The sequence below is a fragment of the Eptatretus burgeri genome, chromosome 7 (assembly GCF_056783735.1).
Source record: "Eptatretus burgeri isolate ZD-2024b chromosome 7, Ebu_testis_v1, whole genome shotgun sequence".
In the NCBI taxonomy this organism is placed as follows: domain Eukaryota; kingdom Metazoa; phylum Chordata; class Myxini; order Myxiniformes; family Myxinidae; genus Eptatretus; species Eptatretus burgeri.
In genome coordinates this window covers 104,769,322-104,795,174 of record NC_140967.1, presented here as the reverse complement: position 1 = coordinate 104,795,174, position 25,853 = coordinate 104,769,322, and the positions used below count along the sequence as shown (strand labels likewise).

The 25,853-nt window shown below is 47.9% G+C and overlaps 1 protein-coding gene across 3 annotated transcripts in view; it reads right to left on the bottom strand.

Annotated features, from left to right (window-relative positions):
* The window catches only part of LOC147024002 (protein MTSS 2-like), a 73,365-nt gene that overhangs the window by 47,154 nt on the left and 358 nt on the right, over positions 1-25,853 (bottom strand). For 2 of the 3 annotated variants that reach the window (XM_085890126.1, XM_085890127.1), the window contains exons 1-3: positions 9,152-9,369; positions 2,997-3,058; positions 1,781-1,854 (exon numbers count right to left, since the gene is read on the bottom strand). In XM_085890126.1, coding sequence (XP_085746252.1) covers positions 1,781-1,854; positions 2,997-3,058; positions 9,152-9,223 — 208 coding nt within the window. In that variant the 5' untranslated portion in view covers positions 9,224-9,369. Of the gene's footprint in view, positions 1-1,780; positions 1,855-2,996; positions 3,059-9,151; positions 9,370-24,823; positions 24,900-25,853 lie in introns of those variants that run through there. The other variant, XM_085890128.1, reaches the window with a different exon arrangement.

Sequence of the window (25,853 nt, the reverse complement as noted above, 5' to 3'; positions counted from 1 at the left end):
GACAGGAAGGACAGCGTTTATTTTTAACTCAAAAAAAAAAAAAAAATCCAATTCACTCATTATCTCTTTCCTACAGCCCTGGTTAAGAAAATTCAAATCGCAGATACCAGTGTGCTCTATGTGAATAACAAGGACATTAGGAGATACCAATGTACTTTACGGCCAATATCAAGTACATTGGGTTGATAGAGTGGTCTCGAGCTTTGAGGTACGCACACTCTCCTCGCAACTATCGAGCCTGGGTTTGAATCCTGACACGGCTATAAACTGTCATCCCGGTGTTTCACGGGCAGGGCGATTCATCAATGTGTGTGCCGTCCCTCGGATGGACGTTAAACTGGACGTCCGGTCTGCTGACGATAGTTGTTGGTGTTGAAGATCCCATGGTGTCCTTCGTGAAGAGGATACGAGTTATTGCCGGCACCATGAACAAATTACAAATTCCTGCCCTGAGTACTGCTGGGAAGGCGTTGGGAAACCACCCAGTATAACCCTTGCCAAGAAACTGCTTCGGCAGCACTGAATCCGCCTTCAGGCAGAATATCAGAATACTAATATAAATCAAGGATATTAGGAGATACCGACGAACTTTTAGGTGAACAACAAGGACATTATGAGATAGCAGTATACTTGTAAGTGAACATCAAGGAGATAGAAGTGTATTAGGAGAACAATTCTACTTCTATTATATTCAGACAACTGATGAGATAGGTATACCCAAAATCACCTGTAAACGGCAACACTTTTGTCTCAACAGTCGTCCGAAGGTTAACGGAAGCTTCTGTAGGGTCGGCCGGGGGAACGTTTTGGGCACAGGCCTTTCGCCAACTGCGAGCCAGGCCTGATGTGTAACGAAAGGTGATTTGTGCAGGAGTTTGTAACATGGCAGGGTACCGGTGCCAACTCACCTCCTCTTTGTAAAAGACACCATGGGATCTTTAACGTCCACCAGCTAATGCCTGGAAAAGGGACCCCAAGGGTTCACGTCCATCCGACGGACGGCACACGATGATCATGATGTTTCGTCTCCGCGTGCGAAGTCACAGGGTAACAGTTTATAGCTCGGTCGAGATTCAAACCCAGGCAGCTCATACTTATAACCCTAGAAAATGACTACATCAACACAGTTTGTTTTATTTGAGCATAAAAACAAACCATTACGAGGCAAGCACTTCAACTGTGGAACATTTCAAAAAAGGTATCCTCCAAACAAACACATGCTGCAGCACCCAGGTTTGGCAGAACCTCAAGTGCTCCACGCGTCAACGTACGTACGAAGCATGGCGGCCTTGGCAGCAACGGTTTGTATCGGTGTAGTACGATTAAAACAGCGTAAAATTAAACGTTATCACCGTGTGGTTACTCACCACAAGTGGAAGCGTTTCAACAGAAATTTGCCATCGTTTCCTGTTTCTACACAAGTCCTGCTGCCTGCAGTTTTACCACACCCAAGAAACGTGGTCATTTCTAACGGTTAGCGAATTTCCGAAGAAACAAGAGCGTGTGCTCACATGACTGCTCCATGAATGCAAAGCAATAACCAGCCTCGAGGAGGACAGATTACAGACGCATCAATAATCATGCGCACGCACACCCGGCTCACAAGACGCTTCACAAACACAACGAGTTGACGACGATGTCTCGTCACGAGCTCTAGATATCCCAAAAGTCAAATGGCGCAGGAACTTCAGAACCTTGCGGGCTAACGCCATCTTAAGTGGAAATCAGAGGCAAAGCCAAAAACCGGGCCTAAACGAGGCTCAAAAAAAACTTTGCTCACCACGCGCCCCAGTTGCCAAATCGGCGATCTTCTGGAAGGCGTCAAGGAAAGCAGTGACGACAACTGCGGTTGTCCTGCCAGGAAACGGAACAAGACAGGAAGATGCATGGAAGGTGTGGTTTCAGAACTTTAACTAAATAACTGCAATTATCTCAATTTAAAAATAATAATAATAATAATAATAATAATAATAATAATAACAAGAGCTCAAGTGAGCACAACATACACCCGAACAAGAAGGTATATACAGAATTGTGCTACTACATGGAAAACAGCATCCTGGTTGCCATGGAAACCACTTTAGATGACGAACGTATGTCGCGACACACCGTCTCCACAGTCTGTACCTATGTACCAAATATGAAACGTGAAAGTTGAAAACTTTGGGAGTTAGAGTGCGGACAGGAACGGATGGATGGACGGACAGACAGACAGACAGACAGACGACCGGTATTACATAATGTGCCCCGATATATATATATATATATATATATATATATATATATATATATATATATATATATATATATATATATATACATATATGTATGTATATATATCGGGCGTATAAAAAGGGGGTATATTGCAATCAGCTCTATCCGTCTGTCTGTCACACTATCTCCACATGAACGGTTTTGCAGAAATTTACCAAACTTGGTGGTATGGATCACCACGTAGCAAAAAGATGCGAGAGCAACATCAATTTCGGCCGTGCCCCTTTGGGCCTGGAGTGGGGTCAAAATGTCAAATACGGGACCAATTTTTTTTTTGCAATTACGGGAACATTTTTTTAAAATGAAACTGGATATGAAATCAACATTGGGGGATGCATGAAATATGGAACGAATTTTTGGATTTGACCCCAGCCCAGGTTATGCCCCCAGAGGATGGTGGACTTGGGGTCATGGGTCAAAACAGAAGTTTTTTTCCCCTCCCCCCCCCAATTCAAAATTTGATGTTGGAACATCTTTCAACTTAGCTTGAGGTGGGAAGCATGGTGATTTGCGATGGCTCGCCATCGACTTTGCCCTCGTTGTTACTCTGAGTGGCCCATCCTGGGTTTGTAGCCGAAAACAAAAACCTAATCGAATAAACATGATGATGACAACACTAGCACAGTGAAAGATTCATGGCCTTATCGTGTTTCCAGCATCAGGGCGGCAACGTGAGCAGGATGGTGCACGGATCACGAGTCTTCCAACTTCACGCTGCTCACCGGAGCTGGGAATGGAGCTTGATCGCTTTCGAAACAAAATCCTCCCACACTGGATAACTCGTCTGCAAGAAACAAACATTACAGGACAACTTGTAAGAAAAGGTTTCCGAACCACCCCTATTGCTACAAAAGAACGTACACGCGAAGGTAATCAAATGGGTAAACAGCAGACATTCCATCAAGCTGTCGTTAGAAATGGAACACGAACGGGGTGCATTAGCATCGAAGCAAGTTGTCGTGCACGGTGATGGTTAAAAAAAACGTATCAAACTCTGCAGTGGCTTTGATCGTTGGGCCTGATCATGGACACCAAATGATGGTTCACACGGTACAGGGTCCGTGTTGATTAGGAAGAGTTTCACACGTGATCAACACGGATGCCATTGTGTGCCCTCAATGATGTACCGGTCCGGCACTTCGACTCCACCACCCGTCGGCCTTGCAAATGCAGAGCATCTTTCAGGGCGATGCTCAACAGCAAGGCCTGGCAAACATGAACCAAAGCACAGTACTCTGAACCAACAAACCGAGATCGGTGACAAAGTGCTCCGTGATGATCAAAGCCTTTGTGCAAAGACGATGAGTTGAATCGTCTTCAGTCAGTTCTCTGTATCCATGGCGCACGGAGATTTATTCAATGGGAACGCACGTCGCCACGTCAGGAGAGCCAACAGCAATTGTGCAATAAAACCAGGAAATTGGACAAAGGACGAAGCCGTTTGGCTGTGCCGGTGCTTCATCCACACCACATCAATTCAATACCCGTCGGCCTATTCGTCGTCTTATGATGGGAACACAATCCACCATTTACCCAATTTCACTGAAGGGGGGGTTGGGGAGGAGAAGAGAACAGCGAGGAAGTCACAGGGACATTACCAAGGTGTTGTTTGCTTTGTTTTGCGGAAGGGAGATGCAGCGAGTTGGAAGGTGAGGAATAATCAAACACAAAGAGCACGTTCACTCGACATGTACACAATCACCCAACCCTACCGAAGCTTTCCTTCCTGTTCTGCAATGTCCATGTACATCTCTATCTCCAACGCTTCGAGGTACCCAAACTAATTCCAGTTTAAACCGTTCTGCTGTTTCTGCTCCGACTACCTTTCCATGGAGACCATTTCCATGCATGAACTACTCTGAGTGAAAGACCTCTACACGTTACTACGGTCATTGCTCTCCGCTTCTTTACCCTCGAGTTGTGGCCTGGCCCCGTTCCTGTTGGTGTCAATGTCCCTTCTGCCGATACGTAAGACTGTACTATTCAGAAGGATCTGTCAAATAGGCCAAACTGAAGTATATTTAGGAATGAAATAAAAAGGATGACATTCCCAGGATTACTGGGAACGTGATCAACAAACAGAGCAAAGCGCTCTGGCCTTCAGGCAAACAGCTAATGCGAGAGAACCGTGCCCTGTGCTTAGCAACCTTTGGGAAAACCAAACATCGCACAGACATTCATGGGACATGGAAACGGACACGCGTGGTGGTGCTCTGGGCTCCGCACACGCTTCACCAGCAATCAAAATAAAAACCACCCCTCACGGTCGCACGGTGAACGCGATTCTTGTGCAAGTTACACATTCAGCCAATTCATTCCACCATGATGTTTAACCAAAGCTACGACGACGCTTCGCATTTGGGATTCCGAGCATGGTGTCCGTCCAGGGTCCGTTGGGAGCTCCTTTCAGCAAAGTTGTGGTGCATACTTCTGAGTGTTAAACAGATTGCAGGCGATGCAAACATGTCCACATGGCACGGCAAACATAATGGAATGGCAAGGCATATGGCACACGGTGCAGCACCGCAAGGAACATGACAGTGCATGACAGACTGTACGGCACATGGTGCAGTACAGCAAAGGCACATGACAGTGCATGACAGACTGTACGGCACATGGTGCAGTACAGCAAAGGCACATGACAGTGCATGACAGACTGCATGGCACATGGTGCAGTACGGCAAGGTTCATGGTGCAGCACAGCATAGCATGGCACAAGGTATACAGCACAGCCAAGCATGACACAAGGTACATAGCACAGCCTAGCATGACACATAGCACTGTATAGTATGACAGAAGGTACACAGCACAGTACGACACAAGGTACACAGCACAGCATCGTAGGACACAAGGTACATCGCACTGTATAGCATGGCACAAGGTACACAGCACAGCATAGTATGGAACAAGGTACACAGCATGGCATATGACACAAGGTACACAGCACAGCATAGTATGACACAAGGTACACAGCATGGCATATGACACAAGGTATGGCATAGCACAAGTCTCTCTTCATGGAACAAGGCACACAGGAGCGCATGGCTCACGGCACGGCAATCAATCATTCGACCCCCAATGTTATATTACGTACACGGCACGGGTACGGCTCGGTTTCGATGAGCCCATCATCGGGGGTTTCGTGGATCATCGATGAGCCCATCATCGGGGGTTTCGTGGATCATCGATGAGCCCATCACCATGGGTTTCGTGGATCATTGATGAGCCCATCATCGAGGGTTTCGAGGATCATCAGTGAGCCCATCACCGTGGGTTTCATGGATCATTGATGAGCCCATGATCGGGGGTTTCGTGGATCATTGATGAGCCCATCATCAGGGGTTTCGTGGACCATCGGTGAGCCCACTGTGCGTTTCATGGATCATTGAGCCCATCATTGATGAGCCCATCATCGGGGGTTTCATGGACCATCGGTCAGCCCATCACTGTGAGTTTCATGGATCATTAATGAGCCCACCATTGGGGGTTTCGTGGATCATTGATGAGTCCATCATCGGGGGTTTTGTGGATCATAGATGGGCCCATCACCGTTGGTTTCGTGGATCATTGATGACCACATCACCGGGGGTTTCCTGGACCATCGGTGCGCCCATCACCGTGGGTTTTGGATCATTGATGAGCCCATCACTATGGGTTTTGTGGATCATTGATGAGCCAATCATTGGGGGTTTCGTCGATCATTGATGAGCCCATCATCGGGGGTTTCGTGGATCATTGATGAGCCCATCACCAAGGGTTTCGTGGATCATTGATGAGCCCATCACCGTGGGTTTAGTGGATCATTGAGCCCATCACCTGGGGTTTTGTGGATCATGGATGAGCCCATCAGGGGTTTCGTGGATCATTGATGAGCCCATCACCGGGGGTTTCGTGGATCATTGATGAGCCCATCACTGGGGGTTTTGTGGATCAAGGATGAGCCCATCACCGGGGGTTTCGTGGATCATGGATGAGCCCATCACCGAGGGTTTCGTGGGTCATGGATGAGCCCATCACCGCGGGTTTGGTGGATCATAGATGAGCCCATCACCGTGGGTTTCGTGGATCATATATGAGCCCATCATCGAGGATCGATCGTTACAAACACCCTTCGGATGATGAGGGCGGAGTGTGCGTGTGGTCCGTGGGGCGTCGAAAGCGGTTAATGAACCAAAAAACCACAGCGGTTTCGGGGTAACGCGGCAGTTTCGGGGTAACGTGGGGGTTTCGGGATAACGCAGTGGTTTCAGGGTAACGCGGCGGTTTCGAGGTAACGCGGCGGTTTTGGGGTAACGTGGGGGTTTCGGGGTAACGTGGCGGTTTCGGGGTAACGTGGGGGTTTCGGGATAACGCGGCGTTTCAGGGTAACGCGGCGGTTTCGAGGTAACGCGGCGGTTTCGGGGTAACGTGGGGGTTTCGGGGTAACACGGCGGTTTCGGGGTAACACGGTGGTTTCGGGGTAACGTGGGGGTTTCGGGATAACGCGGCGGTTTCGGGGTAACGCGGCGGTTTCGGGATAACGCGGCGGTTTCGGGATAACGCGGCGGTTTCGGGGTAACGCGGCGGTTTCGGGGTAACGTGGGGGTTTCGGGATAACGCGGCGGTTTCGGGGTAACGCGGCGGTTTCGGGGTAACGTGGGGGTTTCGGGATAACGCGGAGGTTTCGGGGTAACGCGGCGGTTTCGGGATAACGCGGCGGTTTCGGGGTAACACGGCGGTTTCGGGATAACGCGGCGGTTTCGGGGTAACGCGGCGGTTTCGGGGTAACACGGCGGTTTCGGGATAACGCGACGGTTTCGGGATAACGCGACGGTTTCGGGATAACGCGGCGGTTTCGGGGTAACGCGGCGGTTTCGGGATAACGCGGCGGTTTCGGGATAACGCGGCAGTTTCGGGATAACGCGGCGGTTTCGGGATAACGCGGCGGTTTCGGGATAACGCGGCGGTTTCGGGATAACGCGGCGGTTTCGGGATAACGCAGCGGTTTCGGGGTAACGTGGGGGTTTCGGGGTAACGTGGGGGTTTCGGGGTAACGCGGCGGTTTCGGTTACATGGGTAACACGGCGGTAGCACGAGGGTTTCGGGGTAACACGGCGGTTTCGGGATAACGCGGCGGTTTCGGGGTAACACGGCGGTTTCGGGGTAACACGGCGGTTTCGGGATAACGCGACGGTTTCGGGATAACGCGACGGTTTCGGGATAACGCGGCGGTTTCGGGGTAACGCGGCGGTTTCGGGATAACGCGGCGGTTTCGGGATAACGCGGCAGTTTCGGGATAACGCGGCGGTTTCGGGATAACGCGGCGGTTTCGGGATAACGCGGCGGTTTCGGGATAACGCGGCGGTTTCGGGATAACGCAGCGGTTTCGGGGTAACGTGGGGGTTTCGGGGTAACGTGGGGGTTTCGGGGTAACACGGCGGTTTCGGGGTAACGCGGCGGTTTCGGGGTAACGCGGCGGTTTCGGGGTAACGTGGGGGTTTCGGGGTAACACGGCGGTTTCGGGGTAACGCGGCAGTTTCGGGATAACGCGGCGGTTTCGGGGTAACGCGGCGGTTTCGGGGTAACGCGGCGGTTTCGGGGTAACGCGGCGGTTTTGGGGTAACACGGCAGTTTCGGGATAACGCGGCGGTTTCGGGGTAACGCGGCGGTTTCGGGGTAACGCGGCGGTTTCGGGGTAACGCGGGGGTTTCAGGGTAACGCGGGGGTTTCGGGGTAACGCGGCGGTTTCGGGGTAACACGGCGGTTTCGGGGTAACGCGGCGGTTTCGGTTACATGGGTAACACGGCGGTAGCACGAGGGTTTCGGGGTAACACGGCGGTTTCGGGGTAACGCGGCGGTTTCGGTTACATGGGTAACACGGCGGTAGCACGAGGGTTTCGGGGTAACACGGCGGTTTCGGGGTAACACGGCGGTTTCGGGGTAACGCGGCGGTTTCGGTTACATGGGTAACACGGCGGTAGCACGAGGGTTTCGGGGTAACACGGCGGTTTCGGGGTAACGCGGCGGTTTCGGTTACATGGGTAACATGGCGGTAGCACGAGGGTTTCGGGGTAACACGGCGGTTTCGGGGTAACACGGCGGTTTCGGGGTAACGCGGCGGTTTCGGGGTAACGTGGGGGTTTCGGGGTAACGCGGCGGTTTCGGGGTAACACGGCGGTTTCGGGGTAACGCGGCGGTTTCGGTTACATGGGTAACACGGCGGTAGCACGAGGGTTTCGGGGTAACACGGCGGTTTCGGGGTAACACGGCGGTTTCGGGGTAACGCGGCGGTTTCGGTTACATGGGTAACACGGCGGTAGCACGAGGGTTTCGGGGTAACACGGTGGTTTCGGGGTAACGCGGCGGTTTCGGTTACATGGGTAACATGGCGGTAGCACGAGGGTTTCGGGGTAACACGGCGGTTTCGGGGTAACACGGCGGTTTCGGGGTAACGCGGCGGTTTCGGGGTAACGTGGGGGTTTCGGGGTAACGCGGCGGTTTCGGGGTAACACGGCGGTTTCGGGGTAACGCGGCGGTTTCGGTTACATGGGTAACACGGCGGTAGCACGAGGGTTTCGGGGTAACACGAGCGTTCGGAAAGCTGCGTGATTGGGGTTTTGAGAGGATCTCCCGCGTCCCTCCCCAACAGGGGGAGTTCTGGACTCGGATCCTCACGAAATGCACGTACACGGACGGACTCGAGCACGGTCCGTATAACAATGATTGTAATATTTAAATAATAACGGCCGCGATACGTGTGGTGGAAAATAAAATCTTCTTCATCAATGACAGTGACGGCACGAAGCCGGTGAGGGGAGAGGGAGGGAGGGAAATGACCGACTCGTGAAGCCGATCGAACACGAACGAACGGACAAACGACAAGCCGATACATCCGAACCTTCATGTCGCTCATGACGCCTTGGAAGAGATTCTCGAGCGCGCCGCAGCCACGATCCCTGCCCGCCTCCATGACGCGCCTCACGGTCCCGCGCTGCCTCGAGCTCTCCCTCCGGCTCCGCGGGAACAAAGCCGACGCACGAGGACCTCTCGCGCCGTTTCCACCGGGCAGCGGGGACGAACCTGCGGGTCACGTGATCGACGTCGGCTCCGCCCTTGACATTACGTCACGCCTCGGTCCTCATCGAAACCGCGATGAACGAGCCGATTTCGAGGGAGGCGCGAACTGTACGGATGTGGAGTCGCTTCATCCACGTCGGACAGGGGACATCAGGAGCCATTGTTATGCTTTACACGAATAAAAAAAAAAAACACAAATGGGGATGCAATGAACGGTGACGGAACCGGCACGGGATTTGAACCTGCGACGTGAGCTCTTGATGACATGGGATTAACGGAGTCGCAAGGATTTATTAATCGGATAATTTCGGCCCAGCTACAAAATGCCGTCCTGGTGCTTCACATGCAGGATGATTCTTCATCAAGGAGCGTCGTCCCTCGGATGGACGTCGAACTAGGAGTACCATCCACCGGCATCAGTTGGTGCACGAATGGACATTAAAGAGCCACGGTGTGTCCTTCACAGAGGGTTCACCCTGGACAAATCCCATCGTCCCGCCCTCACCGACAGGGGGAACTGCATCGACGGCACAGCCGTGCCCCTGTCAACCAACGACACCACTCACAGCCTTGTGCTGCATATGAAAGAAGAAGAAGAAGAAGATAATCGTTGTTTGGTTCACCTGCACCAGCACAATTAATTATTCCAACCAACCTTAAAATCGAATAATCCTTTTACTCATTGCTGAACAAACGTGATCTCAATGATCCGAACCATCTTGGACGTCACCTTACTGCGACCAGCTTTATAACCATCACAACCATCACAACCATCACAACCATCACAACCATCACAACCATCTTGGACGTCACCTTACTGCGACCAGCTTTATAACCACCTACCTCAACCATCTTGGACATCACCTTACTGCCACCAGCTTTATAACCATCACAATCATCACAACAATCTTGGACATCACCTTACTGCCACCAGCTTTATAACCATCACAATCATCACAACAATCTTGGACATCACCTTACTGCCACCAGCTTTATAACCACCTCAACCATCACAACTATTTTCGACATCGCCTTACTGCCACCAGCTTTATAACCATCACAACAATCTTGGACATCACCTTACTGCCCCGAGCTTTATAACCACCTCAACCATCACAACCATCTTGGACATCACCTTACTGCCACCAGCTTTATAACCACCTACCTCAACCATCTTGGACATCACCTTACTGCCCGAAGCTTTATAACCATCTCAACCATCACAACCATCTTGGACATCACCTTACTGCCACCAGCTTTATAACCATCTCAACCATCTTGGACATCACCTTACTGCCCCCAGCTTTATAACCATCACAACATTCTTCGACGGCACCTTACTGCCCCCAGCTTTATAACCATCTCAACCATCTATACCATCTTCGACATCACCTTACTGCCCCCAGCTTTATAACCATCTCAACCATCTATACCATCTTGGACATCACCTTACTGCCACCAGCTTTATAACCATCTCAACCATCATAACCATCTTCGATATCACTTTCCTGCCACCAGCTTTATAACCATCTCAACCATTACAACCATCTTCAACATCACCTTACTGCCACCAGCTTTATAACCACCTCAACCATTACAACCATCTTCAACATCACCTTACTGCCACCAGATTTTTGTCATCTCAACCATCACAACCATCTTGGACATCACCTTACTGCCCCCAGCTTTATAACCATCTCAACCACCACAACCATCTTGGACATCACTTTCCTGCCACCAGCTTTATAGCCATCTCAACCATCATAACCATCTTCGATATCACTTTCCTGCCACCAGCTTTATAACCATCTCAACCATTACAACCATCTTCGACATCACCTTACTGCCACCAGCTTTATAACCATCTCAACCATTACAACCATCTTGGACATCACCTTACTGCCACCAGCTTTTGCCATCTCAACCATCACAACCATCTTGGACATCACCTTACTGCCCCCAGCTTTATAACCACCTCAACCATCACAACCATCTTGGACATCACCTTACTGCCACCAGCTTTATAACCACCTACCTCAACCATCTTGGACATCACCTTACTGCCCGAAGCTTTATAACCACCTCAACCATCACAACCATCTTGGACATCACCTTACTGCCACCAGCTTTATAACCATCTCAACCATCTTGGACATCACCTTACTGCCCCCAGCTTTATAACCATCACAACATTCTTCGACGGCACCTTACTGCCCCCAGCTTTATAACCATCTCAACCATCTATACCATCTTCGACATCACCTTACTGCCCCCAGCTTTATAACCATCTCAACCATCTATACCATCTTGGACATCACCTTACTGCCACCAGCTTTATAACCATCTCAACCATCATAACCATCTTCGATATCACTTTCCTGCCACCAGCTTTATAACCATCTCAACCATTACAACCATCTTCAACATCACCTTACTGCCACCAGCTTTATAACCACCTCAACCATTACAACCATCTTCAACATCACCTTACTGCCACCAGCTTTTTGCCATCTCAACCATCACAACCATCTTTGACATCACCTTACTGCAACCAGATTTTTGTCATCTCAACCATCACAACCATCTTGGACATCACCTTACTGCCCCCAGCTTTATAACCATCTCAACCACCACAACCATCTTGGACATCACTTTCCTGCCACCAGCTTTATAGCCATCTCAACCATCACAACCATCTTGGACATCACCTTACTGCCCCCAGCTTTATAACCATCTCAACCACCACAACCATCTTGGACATCACTTTCCTGCCACCAGCTTTATAGCCATCTCAACCATCACAACCATCTTCGACATCACATTACTGCCACCAGCTTTATAACCATCTCAACCATCACAACCATCTTCAACATCACCTTACTGCCCCCAGTTTTATAACCATCTCAACCACCACAACCATCTTGGACATCACTTTCCTGCCACCAGCTTTATAGCCATCTCAACCATCACAACCATCTTCGACATCACATTACTGCCACCAGCTTTATAACCATCTCAACCATCACAACCATCTTCAACATCACCTTACTGCCCCCAGCTTTATAACCATCTCAACCATCATAACCATCTTCGATATCACTTTCCTGCCACCAGCTTTATAACCATCTCAACCATTACAACCATCTTCGACATCACCTTACTGCCACCAGCTTTATAACCATCTCAACCATTACAACCATCTTGGACATCACCTTACTGCCACCAGCTTTTGCCATCTCAACCATCACAACCATCTTGGACATCACCTTACTGCCACCAGCTTTATAGCCATCTCAACAATCTTCAAATCGAATAATCATCTTCATCCTCATCCTACATGGAGAAATGAATTTAGTTGGTGATGACCAAGGAATCCAAATGTACTGATAATGTTCATGATTCAAACAAGCAATTACAGTGAATGTGGAACAACAACCTACAGGTCCATGATTTCCAGGTTCATTAAACAATTGACAAAGTGCAAGTAGACTTCATAAGTACGACTACAAGTAAGGAAACAAGCAAGGGGTGGAGGACACAGAAGCCATTTTAATGGACAAGTGTAACCCTTGTGAAATATGATTCCCATTGAACATTATACCATTATAAATCACCATTTAACTCTTCCAGGAGCGTAGATTTTGAATTAAAAGAGAGGTATCAGTGTTAATGGAAGAGCAGAAAAACAGGGGGCGAAGAGCCGACAAAAACAAAACGTGGTGAAGGGAAAACATCAGGAGAAAACATCGAGATACATTGAAACACAAGAGGAGGAATTGCAGTTGAGGAGGTGGAACAAGATCTCAGTGGGTGTGAATATCTTGGTGGGTGTGAAGATCTCGGTGGGTGTGAAGATCTCGGTGGGTGTGAATATCTCGGTGGGTGTGAATATCTCGGTGGGTGTGAATATCTCGGTGGGTGTGAATATCTCGGTGGGTGTGAATATCTCGGTGGGTGTGAATATCTCGGTGGGTGTGAAGATCACGGTGGGTGTGAAGATCACGGTGGGTGTGAAGATCACGGTGGGTGTGAAGATCACGGTGGGTGTGAATATCTCGGTGGGTGTGAATATCTCGGTGGGTGTGAATATCTCGGTGGGTGTGAATATCTCGGTGGGTGTGAATATCTCGGTGGGTGTGAATATCTCGGTGGGTGTGAATATCTCGGTGGGTGTGAATATCTCGGTGGGTGTGAATATCTCGGTGGGTGTGAATATCTCGGTGGGTGTGAATATCTCGGTGGGTGTGAATATCTCGGTGGATGTGAATATCTCGGTGGGTGTGAATATCTCGGTGGGTGTGAATATCTCGGTGGGTGTGAATATCTCGGTGGGTGTGATTATCTCGGTGGGTGTGATTATCTCCATGGGTGTGAATATCTCGGTGGGTGTGAATATCTCAGTGTGTGTGAAGATCATAGTGGGTGTGAATATCTCAGTGGGTGTGAAGATCATAGTGGGTGTGAAGATCATAGTGGGTGTGAATATCTCGGTGGGTGTGAATATCTCGGTGGGTGTGAATATCTCGGTGGGTGTGAATATCTCGGTGGGTGTGAATATCTCGGTGGGTGTGAATATCTCGGTGGGTGTGAATATCTCGGTGGGTGTGAATATCTCGGTGGGTGTGAATATCTCGGTGGGTGTGAATATCTCGGTGGGTGTGAATATCTCGGTGGGTGTGAATATCTCGGTGGGTGTGAATATCTCGGTGGGTGTGAATATCTCGGTGGGTGTGAATATCTCGGTGGGTGTGAATATCTCGGTGGGTGTGAATATCTCGGTGGGTGTGAATATCTCGGTGGGTGTGAATATCTCGGTGGGTGTGAATATCTCGGTGGGTGTGAATATCTCGGTGGGTGTGAATATCTCGGTGGGTGTGAATATCTCGGTGGGTGTGAATATCTCGGTGGGTGTGAATATCTCGGTGGGTGTGAATATCTCGGTGGGTGTGAATATCTCGGTGGGTGTGAATATCTCGGTGGGTGTGAATATCTCGGTGGGTGTGAATATCTCGGTGGGTGTGAATATCTCGGTGGGTGTGAATATCTCGGTGGGTGTGAATATCTCGGTGGGTGTGAATATCTCGGTGGGTGTGAATATCTCGGTGGGTGTGAATATCTCGGTGGGTGTGAATATCTCGGTGGGTGTGAATATCTCGGTGGATGTGAATATCTCGGTAGGTGTGAAGATCATAGTAGATGTGAAGATCGTAATGGATGTGTAGATCATAGTGGATGTGAATATCTCGGTGGGTGTAATATTTCACTTGGTGTGAAGATCATAGTGGATGTGAAGATCATAGTGGGTGTGAATTTCTTGGTGGGTGTGAAGATCTCAATGGGTGTGAAGATCATAGTAGATGTGAAGATTATAGTAGATGTGAAGATCATAGTAGATGTGAAGATCATAGTAGATGTGAAGATCATAGTGGATGTGAATATCATAGTGGATGTGAATATCTCGGTGGGATGTGAAGATCATCTTGGGCGTGAAGATCATAGTGGGTGTGAATATCTCAGTGTGTGTGAAGCTCTCACTGGGTGTGAAGATCATAGTAGATGTGAAGATCATATTGGATGTGAAGATCATAGTAGATGTGAAGATCTCGCGGGGTGTGTAGATCATCGTGGATGTGAAGATCATGGTGGATCTGAAGATCATGGTGGATGTGAAGATCATAGTAGATGTGAAGATCTCAGTGGGTGTGTAGATCATAGTAGATGTGTAGATTATAGTAGATGTGAAGATCATAGTGGATGTGAATATCATAGTGGGTGGAATATCTTGGTGGGATGTGAAGATCATCTTGGGCGTGAAGATCATAGTGGGTGTGAAGATCATAGTAGATGTGAAGATTTCTGTGGGTGTGAAGCTCAGAAGTAAAAATGGGAAAGACCACAAGGTCATCAGCAGATTTGAAATCATTGAGGAAAGTGAATGAAGGTTTCCATTGAGTGGGGAGGGTTAAAAAAGGGTTTTTGGGCATAGTTTGGGCAGAAGGTGAGAGAAGAAAGACCAGAACAGAGCTAGTATGAAATTGCAAGACCATCAACATGTGTGTGGGTGAACAAGTTCTGTACCTCAAGACTCAAGTTTCTGTTGTGATTGCCAAAATGATGCGGAAGGTCTTTGCCTCCACAGCCTCAAGGGGTGAAACAACAGCATTAGTCCACCGAAGCGATCAGTATTCCATGGCACCGGAAGAAGACCTTGCACACCAATATAACCTGAAAACTAAAAAGGAAACACTTGCCCATGTGGATTATTCTTTGATAGAGGATGGCTTTGGAGGCCAGGTTGGAGATGATCTACCCGAGACATGTGCTTCCAGAAATCCAGACCCTGCACGACCTCTAACAGGTGCTGAACACAGAAATAAATTGAGGAATTTGCCAGCAAGTCCATTTGGAGGTAAAAAATGAAAATATCGGTATTTCTTGCATTAAAAGACATCCCAGGGATGTTTACCTGCAGCTTACCTGAGAGAAAGGTGAGGAACGAACCTCATGTACAGAGTTCTTGAGTGACTATCCAACCCTGTGATGGATTAATAGATGTAACTAACAATGTAAACATTCTTGTTGCCAAGCTCAGGTATCCGAAGAACTCTTCCCAAATAATTTGTCAATTTGTTTGCCTACCACTGTCAGAATATTGTTACGATTCTATGAAGCCGTCACTCTACAAGGCAATGGCTTCACATCCACAGTGGTTCCCGATATAGTTATTTTATTAGTATTTGTTTTGGATTGCCCTTCCCTTATGTGTAATGGGTTTATGGGTCAATATACGTTGCGTGGGCTCGAGGTAGGTTTTTCTGCCCCTTCTTTACTATTTTGCTTTGCTGCACACACGAGCCTTTCTTCACGCAAACATGCAGACCACAGCAACAGGCAGCCATTTGCATATGCGCACCATTCCCTGTTTGAATTGCAGGCTATTATCCAACGGACACGTAACTGCAACCTTCACCGTACTCGAACCCCAACGCTACATTTCATACACCACAAAACGCCTTTATAATAATCGCCATACCTTTGAACCATAATCCAAGCTCGTTTACATTCACCATTGCCGGCTCAACCACAATGAACTACCCGGACATAACACCACTACGCTGCCGCTACAAACGCCTCCACCTGATGACCACCACCTGATGACGACCACTTCCTTTTGAACCAACATGGAACATGGGAGCATGACATACCATTACCGGCACTCGGACTTAAGACCTTCGAACATCCAACTCAGAGCGTGAGTGTGCGCTGAACTCCATTCAACATTGTATGGATAGGGCTACCCTCAATTACAGTCCCCATTGGGTGTCCAGCACATGTTCATTGCCGGAGAGCGCAACCGAATACCCCGGTGCCATGTTAATTTCAGAGCTCAAGCGTATGGGGAAGTTCAGGCCGAGTGAGGCCATTTCTGCTGCCGAATCCTCGCATGGGCTGGGCCAGTGCCATGGTAATTGTCCGCATTCCAATGAGGGCACTGGAAAACGTCAACAGCTCATCCTGATCCACTTGTAAAACTCCGCCCCCCCCCCCCCCAAGAGATGAGAGATAGAGAGATAGAGAGAGATAGAGAGAGATAGAGAGAGATAGAGAGAGATAGAGAGAGATAGAGAGAGAGAGATAGAGAGAGAGAGATAGAGAGAGATAGATAGAGAGAGATAGAGAGAGATAGAGAGAGATAGAGAGAGATAGAGAGAGATAGAGAGAGATAGAGAGAGATAGAGAGAGATAGAGAGAGATAGAGAGAGATAGAGAGAGATAGAGAGATATAGAGAGAGATAGAGAGATATAGAGAGAGATAGAGAGAGATAGAGAGAGATAGAGAGAGATAGAGAGAGATAGAGAGAGATAGAGATAGAGATAGAGAGAAAGACTTGGCTGTGTGGGTTGGTTCATTCCTAGCTGCAGTTCGTCCTCTGGCTGCGCATTCTTGGGATCACAGTGTGGTGAACAACGGAGCGAGCGAAACGGAGGGGAATGGAGCCCATGGAGCAGAGTGCGGAACGAGCAGAGGGGCCAGGCACCAGACCAAGCGCAGTATTAGTCTATTAGCAGTTACACTTACAAGCCTCGTTACACCTCACTATTAGCCTATTTCCTCACACATTTTTTCTTTATTCCCGTCTTATCTACAGTGGATGCAATGAAAGAGCATCAGCCATTGCCTTGGTTCGCTGAGCCACACCTGTTGTGGTTTCCTCTCTGAACATCATCTTCCAGCACTTGCACCGCACCGCATCCTCATTTCACACCTCCCCTGAATACGCACCATAGACACCATCAGTTTTCCTTCCCCTTCTCCCTCCTTAGCGACTGGGTTTGTGTAGGTCTGTCGACTGCACCTGGTAAAAAGAGTTCGCAAACTTCTCCGTCTGTCTCTGTCTCTGTCTCTCTGTCTCTGTCTCTCTGTCTCTGTCTCTCTGTCTCTGTCTCTCTGTCTCTGTCTCTCTGTCTCTGTCTCTGTCTCTCTGTTATGGCTGCTGGTTACATCATTGGTTAGGGACACGGCTATGCCACTGATGCAGTGTCCCTATTACCAGTACACTGGTACTCATTTTGCCTCTCTCAGAAGGATGACAGGCTGAGTCAACCCCACCTGGTATTAATTCAGCAGCCAACAGGGCTCGAACTCAGGACCTTAGGATCCCAAGTCAGCCACCCTAACCGCTAAGCCAACACCAGCCGCCCTAACCGCTTAGCCAAATTTTCCTCAGGAGTGTTTCTGATGGCACCTGTCATGTTCGTGTAAATAAGATTGCATAAGTTTAGCTCTGCTACGTGTCTTTCTTTTTGTATCACTGTATTTGTTTTTGCTGCACCTCACCTTTCCTTGCTTTCCCTGCTGCACATATTTTAGGTTGTACACATACCTTTCCTCGCCCTTTTAATAATAAATTGCTTGTACTGTAAATGTACCCAGGTCGTCGTGTCTTTTCCTACATTGGTTCAGCATAGTCCATAGTTAACGTTCGCCAGAAAGTTCTACCTCACGTGATTTGCTCTTGTTAGCCAGCGCACACTCACTGTATTGCTTGGCATTAATCTGGGTGTGCATTGAGGGCAGAAAACCCGATTGGTACCAAAAGGTCAACATTGGCCGAATTTCTAAAATCGTCAATTTTCATTCGATAGACATGAAATTTGAAGAGGATTTGCAAATCAGGTCACTGAATTCAACCACCAACTATTTGAGGTCACCATAGTCCAAAGGTCAACAACTTTGGTGGAATTTATAAAATCCTCAATTTTAATCGGATTGCCTTGAAATTTGAACAAGATTTGCATATCAGGTCAATTAATCCAACCGCCAATTATTTTAAGGCCAAAAGGTCAACTTAGGCCTAATTCCTAAAACTATATATATATATATATATATATATATATATATATATATATATATATATATATATATATATATATATCATGATAGCTCAAAAAAGTTGTGGATGAGTTGGTTAGGTGACGAGAACAAGCGGATTCGATTTTGGATCAGATCCAGCCCATCAGTGAGATACAAAACGTAAACTGTTCAGCTTGGCGGATGTACGCGCAATACCGAGTGGCGTTATACTTTGGAACAGTTCATCACGGCTCATAATGGTCTGGCACGGATCGACATGGCACAGCTCAGACGGTCCATCATGGCTCACTGCACGCAACAGTTTGTCACAGCTCACAACGGTCTGGCACCACATTTTTCAGAATGGTCTGGCATGGCTCGGAACTGTCCGTCATGGCACGGTGGGTCTGCTCGGTTCAACCCAGCACAGACGGTCCGTCACGGCTCACAGCACGGAACAGTTATCAAGCTTGGAACGGTCTGGCACGGCACGTCATGTCACGGCTCAGCTCAGAACGGTCCAAAACGGCACGACTTGGCTCACTTTTCAGCTCTCATTTTTCTGAAGGAACTTCTGCGACAGAACTTTTGTGATAGCGATTTGTTTTTTTCCATCAACATCACGAACCCCACGCTCACAAAGCAAAAAGCGGGGTTAAGCAATCGGTGGCATAAATACGTACGTACATGTCGGCATTTTGTTATTCCCTTTTCTCTGCAACTGCTTGCCGGATTGACACAAAATGTTCACCATAGGCACAACTACTCATGTAGAATGTTTCAATGATAATTATGACGTCATATCACGTGGTGTGGCGGCCATGTTGTAAAGGAAAAAACTAAGAAACTTGGAACCTGTCAAGTACTCCACTGGGGAATACGCGATTTTTTTTTCATGATGTCAAAGTGCCTTCGTTATGACGTCATAATTGCATACCTGGAACGCTACTGCCGATCAGTATGAAAATTTTTAGGGTCTTCTTACATCGATTCAGAGAAAGAAAAAAAATGATGACATCATTGGTCATGTGGTTTGGCAGCCATTAAAAAAGATAAAATAATAACCTTCAAAAAAAATCTTCGCCAAAAAGGATGGGTCCAAAAAGGACCCATGAGGACCAAAAAGTTCCTCACCTATGACATCATCGGTCACACGGTTTGGCAGCCATATTGTATTTACCCTAAAACGTTTAAAAAAAAAATCTCCAGAACAGCTGGACAGATTGAAGGGAAACTTCACACACGTTCCCCAAACCTCGGGGATACCAGTGTCAGGTCAGGTATGGGAGCATGTGCCAGAACAGCGCATCGCTACGTCCACTTTCCGCCGGTACTCCAGGGGCCTCGGTCTGGCCATCCCCCAGGCAGATGCCAGGCCCATCCCCATCTCCTTGAGATGATGGTCAACCTGCTGCAACCACGAGGCATGTGGTCGGCCCACTGGCCTCCTCCACTCATGAGACTCCCTCGCTGAGAGAATCTGGTGAGCAGGATCAGCGTCAGGAAAACGAGCCACATGTCCATACAGCCGCAACTGACGCTCACGGACTATGCAGGTAACAAATCTCATCCGAGTTTCTCTCAGCAACCGCTCGTTGGACACAAAATCCAACCAGCGATAGCCAAGGACTCTCCGAAGACACCTGGTACCAAAGGAATTAAGTCTCCGTCTCAGATCCTTGGTCAGAGTCCAAGTCTCGCATCCATAGAGCAAGACTGGAAGTACCAAGGACCTGAAGACTCGGACTTTCGTCCTCCCGCACAGGTACCGGCAGCGCCACACCCCATGATCCAGTGAATCCATGAATCCCCAGGCCCGACCCAGACGTCTATTGACCTCTGACTCGCAGCCAGCAGAGACATGAATATCACTGCCAAGGTAAGTGAATCTCTCCACGACCTCAACATCCTCACCACAAACAGACACAGACAGGACAGCAGCATCCAAGATGTCACCGAAAGCCTGGATCTTAGTTTTTACCCAAGAAACCCGTAATCCCAGCGGCTCCGACTCCTCATTCAGCACCCCGAGGGCCCCCAAAAGGATGTCTAAAGTCTCCGCAAAGATGACTGCATCATCTGCAAAGTCAAGGTCCGATATCTTGACATTCCCAAACGATGCACCGCAGCTACATCTCTCCGACATCCTCCCTAAAATCCAGTCCATACAAGTGCTGAAAAGTGTGGGGGCCAGTACACACCCCTGACGAACTCCAGTAACAACTGGAAATAAGTCAGAGATGGTACCACCACACTTCACAACACTCTCAGTACCAGAGTAGAGTTCAGACATCAGATCGATCAGTTTTGGTGGCACCCCACGAAGACCAAGAATCCTCCAGAGGACATCCCGATTCACTGAATCGAACGCTTTACAGAGATCAACATAGGCTGCAAGCAGCCCCTGCCGAAACTCTCGTCTGCGTTCGGTGAGGACACGAAGGGCAAGGATACGGTCAATCGTTGACCTCTTTGGTGTAAAGCCTGACTGCTCTGGACGCTGGTGCTCAAGTAGATGGTGGCGAACCCTATTAAGAATTATCCGAGCAAAGACCTTGCCCGGCACTGAGAGCAGCGTCAATCCTCGGTAGTTGTTGCAGTCTTGGCGATCACCCTTCCCTTTCCAGAGAGGGACAACAAGGCCCCTCTTCCAGTCAGTTGGGATGATGCCTGTGTTCCAGGCAGAGCACAAAACTGCATGCAACGACACGAGTGCAGCATTTCCACCAGCCTTGAGAAGTTCAGCATGGATGCCACAGATCCCTGGAGCTTTGCCCCGTTTCAACTGGTTCACCGCAGCCCGTGTTTGCACAAGCGAAGGTGGACCATAGTTGATTTGAGGGTCAGCAACAGGGATTGTAACACCCCTGACGTCCAACTCGACAGCTGGGGGATCAGCCTGGTACAACCGCTCAAAGTAACCGGTCCAGCGGCCTTCACTTCAGACTCCTCTGTCAAGAGCCTACCACTCTCTGCTCGAACTGCAGTGCTCCGAGGGATGGGCTTGGATGAACGCAATGCGCGAATTCCCCTGTAAGCGGGACGAGAATCACCTGTCCACAGGTGATGCTCTACCCCCTCACAGATTCCTCGCACATAGGCCTCCTTGTCCACCCTCAGTGCACGTACAGTTTTACGCCTCAGCTCCCTGAACAGCTCAATACCAGTGTGTTCACAAATAATTCATAGGTCACATGGTTTGGCAGTCATATTGGATTGAAGTAAAATAATTTTTAAAATTCTCTCTCTTGATCCGATGTATCAATCGACATGAAACTTCAGAATTATGATCTCGTAGTGATGGGGAATATATATATATATATATATATATATATATATATATATATATATATATATATATATATATATAAAATATATATATAAAATATATATACATATATATATATATATATTTTAAATTTCAACCTCATCGGACGCAGCATCTGACAGCCAGAATTATTTAATTTTTTGGAATCTACTTTCTATTTAATTTTTTTATTATTATTAAGCGTAGAGGAGTCGCAGCTGAAACCCGAGCCCTATCCAGTTCCTTCCTGATGCCTTCATCTTTGCTTTTGGTCCCTTCTGATGGTTCCTTTTGGTCTCCTCTGATGACTCATTTTGGTTCCTTGGTTCCTTTTCGTTCCTTTTGATGACTCCTTTTGGTCCCTTCTGATGACTTCTTTTGGTCCCTTTTGATGACTCCTTTTGGTCCCTTTTGATGACTCCTTTTGGTTCCTTTTGATGACTCCTTTTGGTCCCTTTTGATGACTCCTTTTGGTCCCTTTTGATGACTCCTTTTGGTCCCTTTTGATGACTCCTTTTGGTCCCTTTTGATGATTCATTTTGGTTCCTTTTGATGACTCCTTTTGGTCCTTTTGATGATTCATTTTGGTTCCTTTTGATGACTCCTTTTGGTCCCTTTTGATGACTCCTTTTGGTTCTTTTTGATGACTCCTTTTGGTTCCTTTTGATGAGTCCTGTTGGTCCCTTCTGATGACTCATTTTGGTTCCTTGGTTCCTTTTGATTCCTTTTGATGACTCCTTTTGGTTCCTTTTGATGAGTCCTGTTGGTCCCTTCTGATGACTCATTTGGTTCCTTGGTTCCTTTTGATGACTCCTTTTGGTCCCTTGGTTCCTTTTGATGACTCCTTTTTATGACTCCTGTTGGTCCCTTGGCTCCTTTTGATGACTCCTTTTGGTCCTTTCTGATGACTCCTATTTGTTCCTTGGTTCCTTTTGGTTCCTTCTGATGACTCCTTTTGGTTCCTTTTGATGACTCCCTTTGGTCCCTTCTGATGACTCCTTTTGGTCCCTTGGTTCCTTTTGATGACTCCTTTTGGTCCCTTTTGATGACTCCTTTTGGTTCCTTTTGGTTCCTTTTGATGACTCCTTTTGGTTCCTTCGTTCCTTTCGATGACTCCTTTTGGTTCCTTTTGATGACTCCTTTTGGTCCCTTTTGATGACTCCTTTTGGTTCCTTTGTTCCTTTTTGTCCCTTCTGATGACTCCTTTTGGTTCCTTGGTTCCTTTTGATGACTCCTTTTGGTTCCTTTTGATGACTCCTTTTGGTCCCTTTTGATGACTCCTTTTGGTTCCTTTTGGTTCCTTTTGATGACTCCTTTTGATGACTCCTTTTGGTTCCTTGGTTCCTTTTGATGACTCCTTTTGGTTCCTTTTGATGACTCCTGTTGGTCCCTTCTGATGACTCCTGTTGGTCCCTTTTGATGACTCCTTTTGGTCCCTTCTGATGACTCCTGTTGGTCCCTTCTGATGACTCCTGTTGGTCCCTTCTGATGACTCCTTTTGGTCTCTTGGTTCCTTTTGATGACTCCTGTTGGTCCCTTGGTTCCTTTTGATGACTCCTTTTGGTTCCTTTTGATGACTCCTTTTTGTCCCTTCTGATGACTCCTTTTGGTTCTTTGGTTCCTTTTGATGACTCCTTTTGGTCCCTTCTGATGACTCCTTTTGGTTCCTTGGATCCTTTTGGTTCCTTTTGATGACTCCTTTTGGTCCCTTTTGGTTCCTTTTGATGACTCATTTTGGTCCCTTTTGATGACTCATTTTGGTCCCTTTTGATGACTCATTTTGGTCCCTTTTGATGACTCATTTTGGTCCCTTTTGATGACTCATTTTGGTCCCTTTTGATGACTCATTTTGGTCTCTTTTGATGACTCCTTTTGGTCTCTTTTGATGACTCCTTTTGGTCTCTTTTGATGACTCCTTTTGGTGACTCCTTTTGGTCCCTTTTGATGGCTCCTTTTGGTCTCTTTTGATTGCTCCTTTTGGTCTCTTTTGATGGCTCCTGTTGGTCCCTTTTGATGACTCATTTTGGTTCCATTTGATGACTCCTTTTGATGACTCCTTTTGGTCCCTTTTGATGACTCCTTTTGGTCCCTTGGTTCCTTTTGGTTCCTTTTGATGATTCCTTTTGGTTCCTTCTGATGACTCCTTTTGGTTCCTTCTGATGACTCCTTTTGGTCCCTTGGTTCCTTTTGGTTCCTTTTTATGACTCATTTTGGTCCCTTTTGATGACTCCTTTTGATGACTCATTTTGGTCCTTTTTGATGACTCATTTTGGTTCCTTCTGATGACTCCAATTCAGTACCTATTTTATTTGGTCTTTAATTTGATTTTAATTTAATTTTTTTTTTAATCCAATTCTGAATTCAACTGAATAAAGAGGATGTAATTGGTCACGTGTCTGATCACGATCAAAGCGGGACGTCTTGGATTCTTGGTACACAGTCATCACCGTCAGCAGTTATAAAGTGGCAGTTGTAGTGTTAAAGAGTGTACATCGAAAACCGTTCGACGGAGGAAATTAAAACTTTACCACACGTTACATGACCATTTGATACATATTACTTGGATGACATACATGACCCTTTCAGAACGAAGAAGAAGGTGAAGAAGGTGAAGAAGGTGAAGAAGAAGAAATCGACGTTTTTGACGATCTTCAGATTTATACTTTATCGATCTGTTCTGGCGTCTTTATCAGCCTTGGTAGTTATGAAAACACTCGAGAACGAGAGTAAAATCTGCTTTTTTTTTTTTTTTTTTTTTTTAAAAATCAGTAAATTTTTTGAATGTACTCGATAGCAGACTTTTCATTAAAGTACAATTTGTTCACGTTTACCTCAGGAAGTGTCGTCGGTGGATGCAGTTACAACTTGCCGCCAGAAGAGTTGCTTCACACCAAGTCGTTCCCGAGACTGTGTGGGGGTAAGTATCCCATGAATACCATGTCGTTTATAAAATTAACTGATACAATTATCCAACAAAGCATTCGACTTGCGAATGTGGAAATGTTTTATTTGCCGTTTGAAATTCCATTATCGCTTGGAAAATGAATATATTTCTAAACTAATCATACTTCACTTCATGAAACAAAAGTAAATCCACAAACCTGTGAGTTTAATGTTCTTTAACAGCTGTGCTGTGATGCTGATGATTGGGGGGGGGGGCAGGGGTGGGGGGGGCTGTTGTCAAACACCATGCACTGTGTGCCATTACAATGTCCTTGAAGTTGTAATTCATGTAAAAGTATATTATTCCATGAACCTTGCACCATTATATTTAACAATTAAATTTTTTTTTTTTTGCTCTTACACGAGCCTCGACTTGGCATGCCAAAAAAAAATAAATCTCAACCACCAGCACAAGCAAGTCGTTCAATAGAATGGAGGAGCGAGGAAGAGGATGGGGGGCGGAGCGAGGAAAACAGTTGGGGGGGGCGGAGCGAGGAAGAGGATGGGGGGCGGAGCGAGGAAAACAGTTGGGGGGCGGAGCGAGGAAGCGGGTTGGGGGCGGAGCGAGGAAGCGGGTTGGGGGCGGAGCGAGGAAGCGGGTTGGGGGCGGAGCGAGGAAGCGGGTTGGGGGCGGAGCGAGGAAGCGGGTTGGGGGCGGAGCGAGGAAGCGGGTTGGGGGCGGAGCGAGGAAGCGGGTTGGGGGCGGAGCGAGGAAGCGGGTTGGGGGCGGAGCGAGGAAGCGGGTTGGGGGCGGATCGAGGAAGCGGGTTGGGGGCGGAGCGAGGAAGCGGGTGGGGGCGGAGCGAGGAAGCGGGTGGGGGCGGAGCGAGGAAGCGGGTGGGGGCGGAGCGAGGAAGCAGGTGGGGGCGGCCCGAGGAAGCGGGTGGGGGCGGAGCGAGGAAGCGGGTGGGGGCGGAG